This window comes from Stegodyphus dumicola, chromosome 10 (genome assembly GCF_044657685.1).
Source record: "Stegodyphus dumicola isolate Sdum_Otavi_A_Nest chromosome 10, ASM4465768v1".
Classification (NCBI taxonomy): Eukaryota; Metazoa; Arthropoda; class Arachnida; order Araneae; family Eresidae; genus Stegodyphus; species Stegodyphus dumicola.
The window spans coordinates 99,846,250-99,860,882 of record NC_140777.1 but is presented as its reverse complement, the minus strand read 5'-3'; the positions used below and the strand labels follow the sequence as shown (position 1 = coordinate 99,860,882).

Sequence of the window (14,633 nt, the reverse complement as noted above, 5' to 3'; positions counted from 1 at the left end):
AACACAGAAAAATCCCTCACTGAAATGAATAGAAAACAAAATGTTTGTATGCAAAATGCATGAAATCAGACAAGCAAAGCACAATATCCAAATGTACAAAACATAAACATAACTTGACAATAGTCCTGTGAAAATTTTGTAGGTATAACGCTGATTTTGTTGTTTGACTTCTGAATAAGTACAGCTGTCTCCTCCAATTGCGATGTTGATGAAACCATTGCAAATGGTCAGAATGGTGACATCTAGACATTGGAATGCACGCAGCTGGACAGCAAGCCTACAGTCTTCCTTGATGCAAACGTCTAGCTACCGAATTTCAGAGGGCTTTCGCTTGCCAGCAGCAGCAAGTAACTGATTTGCTACCTCAATGTCCTGCACCAGTTCCTTTATATTGATAACAATATCAACATAAAGGAACTGGCGCAGAACAATCTTTTGCAGTAATATCAATAACTATCTTCGGCAGGCGTCGTACAGTTAAAAGTAGTTAATTCGTACGCCCATAATCCGGAATGATCTATAATCCGGACCTCAAAGCTACAAACTTCCTGCACATGCAATGAATTGAATTCCGTGGCACGCAATGAATTGGAAGTTGATCTGTCAGCACTATCCTTATCTTCAGGGCAGATGTTTTTATTTTATTTGGCTTATAATTCCTTACTAAATGTAGTATTTCATCTTGATGTACTCCGTCTTTGATAGGGTTTAAATCAAATTCCTTGTCATTATAATTCACTTTTGATAGTGAAAAAAAGTGACACAGAGGTTATTGAAAACGAAAAAATTTCGATTGACAAATTAGTCGGTATTCTCCACACAGCAATTATAGGACTTGAACAGCGGAACTTTGTAAATGAACAAGAAATTATGTCTGTTTATAGAATTAAAGAGAAAGTATTATCACATAAAACGAAGCAACTTAAACAACTTACATTGAAAGAAATGTTAAATAAAGTAAACAAAAAAATATTAAGCTTTTTTTTTTTTTTTTTTGTAAATTTTGATACCCTTTAGATCATAATTGTTCTTTATTATATAAATTACGGTTTCATATTTTTTATTTTATAATTTCTGCATGCCATCTTACCAGATTTAAACTGATGATCTATAATCCGGAAAAAATCGATAATCTGGAATCACCGAAGTCCCACCGAGTCCAGATTAACGACTTTTGACTGTACTGAGAACATGACCTCCCCTATGACATTTGCTACACATTCCATTTGTTTGAAAATATTTCCAAAGCTTTGAAATGACACTGTGCCTGAGGTTGAACTCCCTAGCAATATATGCTATTTTTTGCCCTTCTTTAATCTTGTCCAATAAGACCATCACTTAAATGGTCATGCATAAAACCATCTAAGAGATGTCAGGAAGACTTATCAAAAATTGCAAGTTTGTCAATTCATTCTTTCCTATTAAATTTTGCTTTTGAACAACAATGGTCAATATGCATTAAATCCTTTATGATGAACTTCAGAAACCCAAATTTGCATATGCACAACACGTCTTAGTGCATCTCACACTTATGCTAATTTCCACATTTTCCTGCCTTCCATTTTGTGGTTGCTATCGATGCTACTGTCATCTGTCCTTAGCAATTGTCCACCAGTGTACATTGAATTGAGAGGTCAACATGAAATAGCCAATTTATTTCATCAGCTTCAACAAGGCATTACTTAAACTGGAAGTGGGTAACATGGCTTTTACTCACTTAAAAGAAATCTTTTGCAAAAGAAATACTACTGGCATGAAAGAATGCAAGTAATCTGCAAATGAATTTAGGTTGGTGATGAATAACCGTTTTTCATATGTAAATGCAGTACAACCAGAAACACCTGCTATCAGGTGATGAGAAATATGACATAAAAATGTCATTAAAGGTATGATTTTATGCTGAAGTATTCTAAAATTAAGTGCACAGTCATTTGCCATATAGTACTGTTATGCCTAGCAATGCCAGAAAGTTCATCACATAATGTTTCCAGATTTGGTATTATACCATTTAATCCTTCAAATCATTTCTTACTACAAAGGTTTCATGTAGGCAAAAAATTAGAGCAGACCAATATGACTCTGGTTTAAATAATGAAAGGTCCCAGATGGTCTGAACAACTACATTCCCCTTCAGTCTTTTATTGCTTGCGCAGCCACAATATATAAGTTAATTCGACAGTCCCACATTTACATGTACCAAGCACATAAAGTACACCTGTATCAATTCTTATTTCTTAGAAGACAGAACTGTAACACATTTTACCCATATTATTTCATTGTGTTTCATAAAATACAGTTATAAAAGTTTATAAAAAAAGGGGGGGTTCACATTGTCCTCATTTAGCCAAAATGGCATTATTCATTGAGAAGGTAACTTCTAGGTTACGTCAACTTCCGTCTTTTTCATCATGCTTGCAAATGAAAAAGATTTTGACAGAGAAATGGGATGATAAACATGTTTATCATATGTGGATTGCTATTCACACATTAAGTATTATCCTGTGCTTTTTATAATCCCTATCAGTTAATCATTCACTAGTGTACTGTTCTTAGTATAGCACTGTGGCTCCCAATCCATAGTGCACTGGTACTACATAAAGCTACTTCAAATGGTCAGCAAAAAAATTAAATGCATAATTGAAAATTGATGCTTGAAAACATCAGTACAATGTAACATAATTTTTTACGGTATAATAATCAGCTATTTTTAGTTATACATATGGTACCATAAACTTAATACTCACCTAAAATAGTTATGAAAACATGATGTTACATAACTAAATCAAGGTATAGGAAACTAAGAAAATACATCACGGTGATTGTCAGAGGAAGGATAGATTCGCTGGCATCTGAGAAGATCAGCTGTAGGTTGATTGATAGCATTAAAGTATTAGACATAGGAAAATGTGAAATCAAAATAAAAAGGGCTTGATAAGGAAACGGTATAGGAAAGAGTATGAAATAGTTAATGAGACAAGGATCTATTCCGAATATTGAGTTAACAGTGCCATACATTTCCACTTAACAAACAGAACCTTTTAATTGCTGGTAAAACAATTAGATTTCAATTTTACAGTGTTATACATTGCGTGTCATTTAGCTCACATTTGAATTCTGAGCAGCTGACGTGGTTACTAATCAAACTGATGCATTGTTGATTTCCAGCAATGCATCAGTTTGATTTTTTGAATTAAACTAGTTTATGTAAATTCTGGAACATATTATCAATTAAATTTATATTTTTATAAAATATTTTTTATTACAGCTAATGCATTATTTCACCATAGAGAAATGACATTTTTATGTCAATGATGATAATGTTACTGCTAGAAGTAGATAAATGAAAACGATGCAGAAGAGATAAAAATTGTGAAATTAGCTCAAAATGTCAATTTCTTGTATTATGAAGAATACTTAAAATTCAGATAAACCTGCACCAAAGGTATAGATTGACCCACTTCTCCCTCTGATGAATGTGGACACAAGCTTGTCAATAGCAATACGGTACCCACTAAGTTAATATTTTTCAATAGCAAAAATTAAATCTTTGACAAAAAAAAAAAAAAAAAAAAAAAAAAAAAAAATCTGAAATGTTTCAGATTTTAAATTACGTCCAAAGGGGCGTTTTTTAACATTTTGTGTGTTACCTTTCTTTATTAAATATCATGTTCCTCGCACTTAAACCATAAGATCCAGTGCAACAGCAATATCGCAAAATAGTTTTAAAACGAGCATATCTTTAGAATTTCCGATACAGAGACTCATGCGCAGGAGATAAAAATGTTTTTTTCTGCACAACGTTGCCATTGCTCGCTTTGAAATCCTTGAGTTTGTTAATCAAAAATTCGTCAAAGTTTTAAAAAATAGGAAATCGATCATAAAACAAATTTCAAATTTGGTCTTCCACATGCTCATATTCGTTGGAGGATTACGTTATTCAAAATTCGATGACTCTATGTACCGTTGTTTTATCACAATACGAGAAATATACATACATTTATGCAGATTTTTCATTATTTAATTTCTTCAAATATAATGCAGGACTCTAACATTTTGTGGCAACAGTTTGAAAAGTGAACCGACATTTATGAGTCCGACGCAAAATGCCAAAACGAAACTAATAGTCCTTCGGGATTCAAATCCCTTTGGACTAAAAAGACAGAGAGAGAGAGGGAAAAAAAAAAAGAAGAAGAAAGAAAAAAAGAATTCTTCGAAAGGTTTTCGGCAGTGCATGGTACACAAAGATGATAATTTGGAACAATAATGAAAATATGTGATAAAGCTGAACTTGTGTCAGATAAAACTGCTGAGTTAGTAGCTTTCAAATTAAAACCACATACCATAGCAGAATCTCTCATTCTACCAGTCTGTAATGAAATTGTGACAATTACATTTGAGAAAGAAACAAAGAAAAAATTATGAAGACTCTGGTACTTAACAACAGAATACACATAAAAAAAAACTAATGATACATCCTACCTATTAGGAAAGCAGTTGCAGGTGAACTTGCTAGCATGCCCCTTGTATTATAGCAGATGGATCAACAGATAAGTGGCACAGCACATCTTACAATGGCTTTGTATAATTAATTTATGAACAAAAGATAATAATTCCATTTTTATGCTGTGAAGACCTTTTGGTTTGTACAATATTAATTAGGACTTTATTGATGACCTGATAACATCATGCTTGAATACACTAAAATTATCATGGGATCAATGTGTTAGTATTTGTACTGAAAAAGTAATATCTATCATGGGATCAGCCAAAGGATTTACCTTCAGCAAAAACAATCAATCCAAATATAATATTTCACCACTGTTTCTTGCATTCAGAAGTACTTATCATGAAGATAATGCCTAAGAAACTTAAGACGTGTTGGATCAAAGAATTTCCACTGTTAGTTTTATTAAAATGAGACCAATGGAAAGCCAAATTTTTAAACTGTTCAACTATAGACTATTAACATTTACTTCTTCATACAGAAACGAGGTGGTTGTTACATGGAAAGGTTTTTAATTGCGTGTCATAATGAATTACTGCTTTTATTCAGGGGGAAGATTGGAAGACTTCAACAAACTATCTAAAAAGCAATAAATGGTGTATTTGACTGATGTCTGCTTACTTTAATACTATCAATCTATGTATGCAAAGAAACAACAAAAACATTCTTACACCGACTGAGAAATTATGTGCAATAAAAATATTATGGAAAACATGCAAGAGAAAGAAAAGCAGAAATGTTTTCTGCTAAGCATGATACAAATGAGGTAATCATTTTTTTAATAATCAAACATACAGCAACAAACTTTTGAAAAATATCTTTCAGTGTGGAATGCTGAACGGTTCAAACAGATAAGAAATCTATTTACTTGCTTTTATTGACTTCTCCAGTTTTACTTTGAATGAAAAAAAACAACCAAAGTCATTTTCTTCAGATCGTGGGTTAAATTTTATGTTCATTGAAAATATACCAAAATTATGGATCTTTACTAAAGACAAATATCAGGGTCTAGCAAAATGGCAATTAAACACGTTATTATTATTTTTTATGTATCTTTGTAAAGCAAGGTTTTTTACAACAAACGAATGCAAGAGGGAGCAAAACTTAGGAGATGTGAGCGGCTTTATTGTTTATTTGTTCAAATATTGCTAAAATCCAAAAAGATTATCACCAAGTTCATACATCGCATTAAATCTGAGTATTTACTTTTAAATGATTTTGAACTAAATATGCCTGCAGGGATCAATATCACTAATTTATTCTTTTACAAAAGTAATACTCTGAAGCAGGGGTGGCTAACCCTGCATCTGCAAGGCATTCAACAATGTTTTTTCCCTTCTGAATGATAATGATAATAAAGCTATTTTTTGGAGCAATCTTCCTTTTTTTTCTTTGCACTCTTTTTTCAAATAACTTGGCCACCACTGCTTTAACCCTCTCGCTGTGTAACTTATTTTAAAATCAAAATAGGTTAAAAATTGAATATTTTTTTATTACATATTTCAAATCTATATATTTTAGAGTTAAAATATACACAAAAAATGTTTGTAAAAGGTTTTTTTTTTTTTTTTTTTTTTTTTTTTTTTTTTTTTTTTTTTCAAATATAGATTCAGAACATAAATAAAGGTTGCTGGAAAACTGAGATTGAGGAATAAGCACATAAAAGGAAAATTAATCTAGGTTAAATTATGATTTATTTTATGAAATACAAAGGAAAAACTTATACACTACTAAAAGTATGCAATGCTTACAAAACACTTATCAGAAAAGAAGTTCAATATGATAAACTTCAAAACAAGGCTCGAGGCGAAACTCTACCTTGCAATCTTTGCCTCAAATTTGCGTTTCTTTGCGAAATGTTTTTGACAGTTTCAGTTTTTTTAGCAGCAAAGATAATAATTCAATTATCTTTTAATTATCCTTATTAAACTACAAGGCTCTTTACTGATGGAGGATGGGGTATATGGTTAGCAAAATGTCAAGCAGTTAGTCTCATCGAATTGAGAGTTGAAGTACAGACATCTTCAAGTTTTGAAAAGCATGTGAAATGCTTGCATATTTCGCAGAAATATCAACAGATGATGACATCTGTTTACCCAGGTCTGAATAAACAATTAAACATCACATAAGAGCTGAAATAAAACCATGAACAGGAAAAGAGCGGGTTCCACATTTAGATAAGATAGGAAAAATTCGTTTCCACGGAAGTCGCGGGTTATGCAAATTTTGCTACTTCTATGTTGCATGTGGAAATCGAGGGACACGCAGCGAGAACGTTAAAGCTTACATTGTACTGTAAGTGCTATGAGAAAAAAACTTCAGAGCTTAGGGTTGCCCGACTTTGAAAAGATTAAGAACCAAGAACCATATGCATCAATAACCAAAACTGAGTACGTGCACTTGTAATTTCATCAATAATTTTTTAGATGCTATTATATAATTTTGATTTCATAATTTTAGAAATTTCTGAACTTATGAAAACTTTCAAATTCACATCAAGTATAGAAGACAATGAAGAAGAACTTGGTAAAAAATTCAGAGATTTCGAATAAATTTTTAATTTTAAATCATGATATCTTTGCTAACAGTTCAAATTATTCAAAAGAAAGTCTACCTTTGAAGCAGCTCCACCAGGAATGACAGATTTAATGAAGATACCAAGATCCACTGAGCCACTGGCAGTGGAAGTACTTTTACCTTTTACACTAACACCAAGACCTGCTGAATGAGAATCAGTCAACGGAATTTGGAATGTCAGAATTTCTCTGTGCTTCCAGGGGAATATGCCAGCTTCTTCATCTAATTTTGATGACTTAAAAAAAAATTGCAAATGCATATTACTATAAAAAACTTCAAAGAATACTTTTAACAAATATCATATTTCTTAACGATAACAACTAGGTAAAAAATTACTATTTAATATATATAATTTTTTTTACAACTTATTTAAACAATACATGTATAATTTATTTTTCAACAATATATGCATAACTTATTTAAATGACACACATATGCCTTATAATTAGCACACAAAGAAAAGCAACAAATAAAATCTGTTAATCATACACAGTGTTCACAATTTATCCACAGGGTAAAGACATGTTTTAAATAATACAGAATAAGAGATAGGGAAAAAAAGACTGACTGAATTGTATATAACTACAATATGAGCACCATTAGTTGCTCAGAGAAGCCTGTTCATGATTTCCTTCCAGAGGTTATTAAACATTCGCGGAGTAGCTGTTTCTGTGGTGATTTGATTTTTGAATTCTTTGATGCTGCGAATCTCTGCAGCATAAACTCGGTTCTTCAGATATCCCCAGAAAAAGAAGCTGAGTGGTGCGACGTCTGGAGAATTGGGTGGACATGCAGCTGGTCTACCTCTACCAATTCAAGAATCTGGGAATGTTTCATCTAGAAACATATACACATTTGTAGTCCGATGACAGGGCCACATCCTGTTGGAAAAAAAGTTTTGGCTGCATTTCTTCTAATCGTGGTACCGAAAATAATCTAAGCATATTGAAGTAATCTTCTGAATGAACTAATGACTCTCAGAAAAAGAAGAAATCAATCATTTAGTTATAAGTTAGCACATATGACACATTAACTTAAGGTATACCTCTCTCAATTTCTTTAACAAAATGACGGTTTTTGGACATTCAAATCCTCCAGCTATGTCAAATGAACTCTCTTCAAACACGAAATGTTGCTTCATCACTGAATACGATTTTCTGGAGAAATGATCACCATTATTGATACGGTCAAGAATGTTGATAAAAAGTTTTTTATGGATGATTAAATCATTATGTTTGATTTGTTGGAAAAATCTGCCATTTATATGCAGTCATGTTTAAGCGTTCACGAACAACTTTATGAATAGTTGACCTGAAAATTCCTGTTTGTAGGCTGTATGATGAATGGATTTCCTAAGACTGCACACAAATGCATCTTAAATTGCAGAAACATTTTTATCACTGATGCTTGGTGTACCTACACTTCTTTTATGCAGAACCTGTCCAATCTCTTGAAACTGTTGAAATTGCCTTTAAACTATTTTTAGAGATTTCATTATCTATAACCAGAAAACTAACATAGCTTTTTGAATGCCTGATGCAAGTTTCCTACTGACACCCCTAAAAATTCGAAGAAACGTAAATTTCTTGAGCTAATGATTATATCAGTATAAATTATTTCCCGTTAGTTTATAAAATCATGTTCACTTTAAATTTTTTACCCGGTGATTAAATTATGGTCATCCTGTATTAATGTAAGCATGAATAAATACACACAATGTCCACAATAATTCTTACCTGGTCTTTATTTTTTTAACTGTTGCTCAGACATACAGTTCCATTTACAAAAGTTTAACTTTTCATACATCCCCCTTGTCTCTATACTTATATTTAGGAAAATGTTACACTCGCTTTAGTTTCATTTTTAAAGACTGACATCACTTTTCTTGAAAACTCGAAGGTCATGCAAATTCAAGAGACCAATATCTAAATTCATATTTAACTCATTCATATAAATATTAGGCTTATGAAAAGATCTCTGGTGTTTACTAAGTATTGATATACAGATTATCATGAAAAATTTTGATCAGTACAAAATTTAGAAATCTTAATTTTTAGCACAGATGTAAACAGCAAGAGTCCATTGTAAAATAGTTCTATAAAGAAAAGAATCAATCTGTCTATTCTTTTGCACAGGAAAGGAAATTAAAGATGGAATTACAATTTTTTAATAACCAAAATAAAAAAAAGCATTTCAGAAAATATTGGAAATAACTCTCTTAGCTACTGCAGATATGACATGAAAAACAGACACAAAGAAATCAATCTTAAAATTCATTCAGTACCACAGAATGACAAAAAACAGAAAAGGAATAATTCATGACACAAAAGACAGTTTATGCCAAAATTAAGAAAAACACAAAATAAGAAATTCTAACAAAGGTTCTACTAATAAAATAATTTTAGATAACATTTGTTCAAAATATCTGCTCTCAGTGGCTACACATAATTTTATCTGTAAAGTGCTCTTGAACTCTCTGTAACATAGAGACAATATGCATACACTTCCAGCTAATATATGATTTAGCATGCCTGTATGATTTGCTGGTTAATGGTCATTTTCGCACATGCAACTTTCTTGGAAAAATTTATAATGTCTTTCACACTTATCAGTAAATCAAATATTTTTCAACATTTTTTTTTTTTTTAAATGAAATTATATTAGCATGTGGAATACTCAAAGCTCTTCTTGCAATAAGAGAATTAGGAGTGATTGTGAACATTTATATGAAAAAATGTTTTTGAAAAAGAAAATACCATAACATATGGTTTACCGTGCTCTCACCATGAGCAATCTATAAATGATCGTTGTTGAGACTGCCAGCTATTTGAATATGTTTTGCACTGGCAATTTACCAATAATCTTGGCGCTATTTAAAAAATGGGGATCGTAATAATAACTTCCAACGAAAGTTACCCCAAAACTCACACACTCCATGTAAAAGTTCCTCTATACATAAGAAATTAAAAACTTTTATTATTAGGAGAGCAATTATTTTTTGGGAGACTGTAAATATTCCTCATGTTTGATCATTAGAACAGTTAAGACAACTGTTCTGCGAAAACCTTGTACAATAATTTCTGACACCCCAAAAGTTAGCTGTGCATTGTTAATTTGCAACCATATGCACTGTAATTTTTTTCTTTTTTAATCCAATTCTTAATACAGCTGTTATAAGACATCACTGCATACACACTTCAATGAAATAATTTATCTGTCTCCTTGTCAAGTTTATGCTTACTTTTGCTCTCGCAATAAATATGTCAATAACAACACAGTTAAAATTTGAACAGGCATGGTATAATTTTTAGTAACTCTGCCAAATTACTTTTACAATGTAAACTTGATAATTTTTAAAGTTTTTTCCGCACCACACTATTATCACTGTAATAGGAATTTTCTGATTATTAAACATAATCAAAAAAAGGAATGTAAACTGTTCCTGAGATTCATGGAAAATCGCAAGTAGCAGTTTAAAATCATATTTTTTAAAATATTTCTTTTAATGTCCTGATGCATGGCTGAACAATCTTTCTTTGTATCTCTTTGAACTCACGCAAAATGCCCCAGGAATTATTTGCATAACATCAGCTACCTAAATAAAAAAATGCTGAAAAACATAATTTTAAAATCAATTATTCTTAAGAAAAACAAGCCATTGTTTAAGTTTTTAAAATTAATTTTCAATAGAGCCTAATTTGTGTCCAGTCTTAAAGACATTTAATCATTTAACTGTCAAGTTATTTTGATGATTTGGGTGCATAAATTGTCAATTTTTTTCTTTGTATCTCTTTGAACTCACGCAAAATGCCCCAGGAATTATTTGCATAACATCAGCTACCTAAATAAAAAAATGCTGAAAAACATAATTTTAAAATCAATTATTCTTAAGAAAAACAAGCCATTGTTTAAGTTTTTAAAATTAATTTTCAATAGAGCCTAATTTGTGTCCAGTCTTAAAGACATTTAATCATTTAACTGTCAAGTTATTTTGATGATTTGGGTGCATAAATTGTCAATTTTTTTTTTTTTTTATTTCAAAAATGAAATGTTTGCCTCGCAGTCAAAAAATCAAAAAAATGCCGCGCACTTTGAACTTTAACCTCTATCCTTTGAAACCTTCAGTAAAATGCCGCCAGCTGTTGAATTGAAGCTGAAATAAACTTCTCACGATATATATTCGAGTATAACAATACAATGCACTAAAAAAAAATTAGCCCGAGTAGTATTCGGGCATAACATTTTGGAATACCAGTGCTGCGCCCGAGATTATTTCGGACATGACAGTTAAAAGGTTAAGAAGCATTTAAAATACTTCAGAAGTACAAGTTTTATTTTGAACATATTCAGGTTACATCAATCCTAAACGTGATTGCAATCAGTTTCTTTTTTCTTTTGTTTTGTTTTCAGTGCCAAAATTAAAGGATGGAACCTTTACAGATTACTGCCTAGTTACTCAAACATAATAAGCATACCAATTTCCTTCGAAATTTATAAAAACGCTAAAATGAGTATAAATTATAATTGCTGTAAAAAAGAAATCAACAATATAGCATTTTTAAAAAATTTAAATAAGTAAAGAGAAATCACATCTTTTAAAATTATTTCTATTATACTCTTCTTTACATACGTACCTCTGAAACAAACAGAAAATAAGCATTAAAAATTCTTACTGAATCATTATCTTGTTCAGCATTTTCCGATTCTTCTAACTCTTGTCGGGACACAACTAACTGCACAGTCTTACCAAGAGGTATATTACGAAGAACTGAGACTGCCTCAGCTTGGCTTTTACCAGTCATTGGCATGCCATTAACCTAAAAAATATATATACAGTTATTTATATACATGTTTCCTTTTAAAAGAGCTTTGGTTTGAGGGAATAATTCCCAAAATAATTACATCATAGCTACCAACCCTGAAGAATGAAGTTTACAGAAGTTTATTTTCACTGTGCATTGACACCATTCAAAAGAACTCTAAATTCACTTAAATTCATTTTATAATGCATGATTTAGGTTATTTAAAATGAAATTCTGATGTATAATTTATTATTACTGAAATATAGTTCTTAAATTTTATTTTATTTAGTTAATTTAATTTTGCTATTTTCTTACATTTTTATATTGAAAAAATTCTGAGGAGGGCAGAAAAGCTTTTATTTACCTTTTTAATTTAGTACTTTGCAGCTTTAGTATTTTAAATACCTTTGCATCTTTAGTACTTCAAACAATGAAATCAAATTAAAAACTGATACACACACCATGGCTGCAACATTGAAATATTAACTGGGATGTTCTCGGATTCAAAATTGAAAGTTTCTTGTACATTTTGCTTTGTACAGTGGTACCATTTTTGAAAGAACTCCAAATTAATATAAATTCCTTTTATAATGCATGATTTAGGTTACTCAACTATTTATAAAACTATCTATGATAATTCTGATGTGAAATATATTAATACCTAATCATGAATTCTAACTTCTAACATTTTTTAGTGCCAAAGGTGCTATTAGTCTCGAACCTCACTTTTTTTGGTTGATATCACTCTTTAAATTGTTCCCACCAAATGTTACCACAACTTATGACTTTTTAAGAAATTAAGTAATGAATAATCTATACATCCATATGTATATTCTTCGCAATGTAGAAAAACGAGTGTACTTAGATCAACCAAAATTTGAATATGCAGTCTCGCGCTCAAACAAGTGCATCTTGAAACTCAAACTTCATGTTTTGAGTACAATTTTTATTTATTTCAGGTTTTGTGCAAACATACTTTGTACAAGTTTCATGAATTTCTGATTAACAAACTCTCAGGTTTAAAAGACAGCAGCGGCAATACTGTTTGAATAAAACACAAGGTGTAAGATTAAATTATCTGTCAAATTTAATCAAAAACTTCGTTATTTGAAAGCAGTGTGTTGCCCTACCAGAAGAACAATACTTTTATCTTCCATGCACCAACGTGTTACCATTCAGTAAAGCCTAAGATAGTCAGCTTTCAAATTTAATCTGGAAGGTTACTGAGCAGCAAATTAAGATATTTAAAAGCAATAAACAATTCTTAAGAACATTCTATTTAATATGATTCATTTAAATAAAAAAATGCGTTAAATTCATGAGATGTCTAATTAGAAATATTATTTTTATGAAATGACACAAGCCTTTTTTCTTTTTTATAATAACTGTTTTAGGAGACTGTACTTGCAAGCAACTCGTTTTTAAAGAAATAGCATAGCAAATTAAAGCGGGGGAAAATGTTATGGTAACACTTAATGTACTATCGAAATTTTAAAGATATGCTGCTTATTAATATTTTGTGATTTTACAGTTAAATTTTACTTGGTGTAAGTATGAAGAATGCAATATCACAGTGTGGGGCCCATTTATATCTATCCTATTAAATAATATATAATTGGCAAACAATTACCTCAGTGATATTTCAACACTTGCTAAATTCTGAAAGGTTAAAAAAGCATTTTTTTTTTCTGATGCAAAACTGTTATATAAGCATACATAATATATGTTAAATGTAAATTTTTATTAAAATTAAAAATAAGACATTTAATATATTTAAACAAAACATTAATAGAAAAAGTACTAATGAAAAATAAGCAACAAATTAGATTTCTTGTTTTAACTCTGCAATTTGCAAGTCAGTTGAAGAAACATCTCTGCTCGATTTTTGTTTTTTCGACGCCAAAATTTTAATCTGTGCCTGTGCTTTCCTTTTGTCTAATATTTTTTTTATGTTTATTATCACCACAGTTTTTTGTCTTCGAGTGCTTGGTGATATGCACCATGGCATGTCATAACATATCAGGAGTTACGTTAATAATCATCACACCTCCATTTACTTTTATAACATCATAAACAGCTTGCAATGCTGTTAAAGAATTTTCCTGGAGATTTTTCACCAACATATCGTTATTAACTAAAAAACCACTTTCTACTTTGTCACTGCCATGTGATAAAATTAGAACTAGTTTTATAACACTCCAAAGTTCTTTCAAATCTGAGTTATTAATCAAGTCCTTATAAAAGTGATCAAGCCCCATTGCAGCATAATTAACAAAAGTCTCTTTCCATACACCCTTACTTCTGAATAATAAGTCTAACTGAACTTTTGATTTATCTGTAATTGTGAAATTTATCCATTCACTTTCATACAGTCCATGTAAAAACCTCTCCATCCTTTTCTCACATAAAAATTCATTAAACGTAATGAGCTTAGGATCTAATGAAGAAATGTATTTAACTACGCTATATTTCAATAAGCTTCTTTCAAATATTTTTGATACAAGCTTAACCAAAAATGTTCTGCACCGAGTTCTGAATTCTCTTTTGTTAAGATCAGATGCTCCACTTTTAGCTAAACTTGCACCAGCAACAATACCCACATCTATATCTGTCTGCAACAGTTTTGATCCAGAATATCTATTTTTATCAGTTTTTCAGAGTTTTTGCCTCTCGCAGTGTATCTCTTTTTACAAATTTGGAGAGAAGATGACTTAGCATACTATGGAAAGTTGTATATAGAAAGGAGCACA

The 14,633-nt window shown here is 30.8% G+C and overlaps 1 protein-coding gene across 3 annotated transcripts in view; it reads right to left on the bottom strand.

The window, feature by feature from the left end:
- The window catches only part of LOC118196009 (partitioning defective 3 homolog), a 171,970-nt gene that overhangs the window by 52,026 nt on the left and 105,311 nt on the right, over positions 1 to 14,633 (bottom strand). For all 3 annotated transcript variants that reach the window (XM_085825312.1, XM_085825311.1, XM_085825313.1), the window contains exons 11-12: positions 11,755 to 11,898; positions 7,119 to 7,316 (exon numbers count right to left, since the gene is read on the bottom strand). In XM_085825312.1, the coding sequence (XP_085681438.1) occupies positions 7,119 to 7,316; positions 11,755 to 11,898 (342 nt within the window). The remainder of the gene's footprint in view (positions 1 to 7,118; positions 7,317 to 11,754; positions 11,899 to 14,633) is intronic.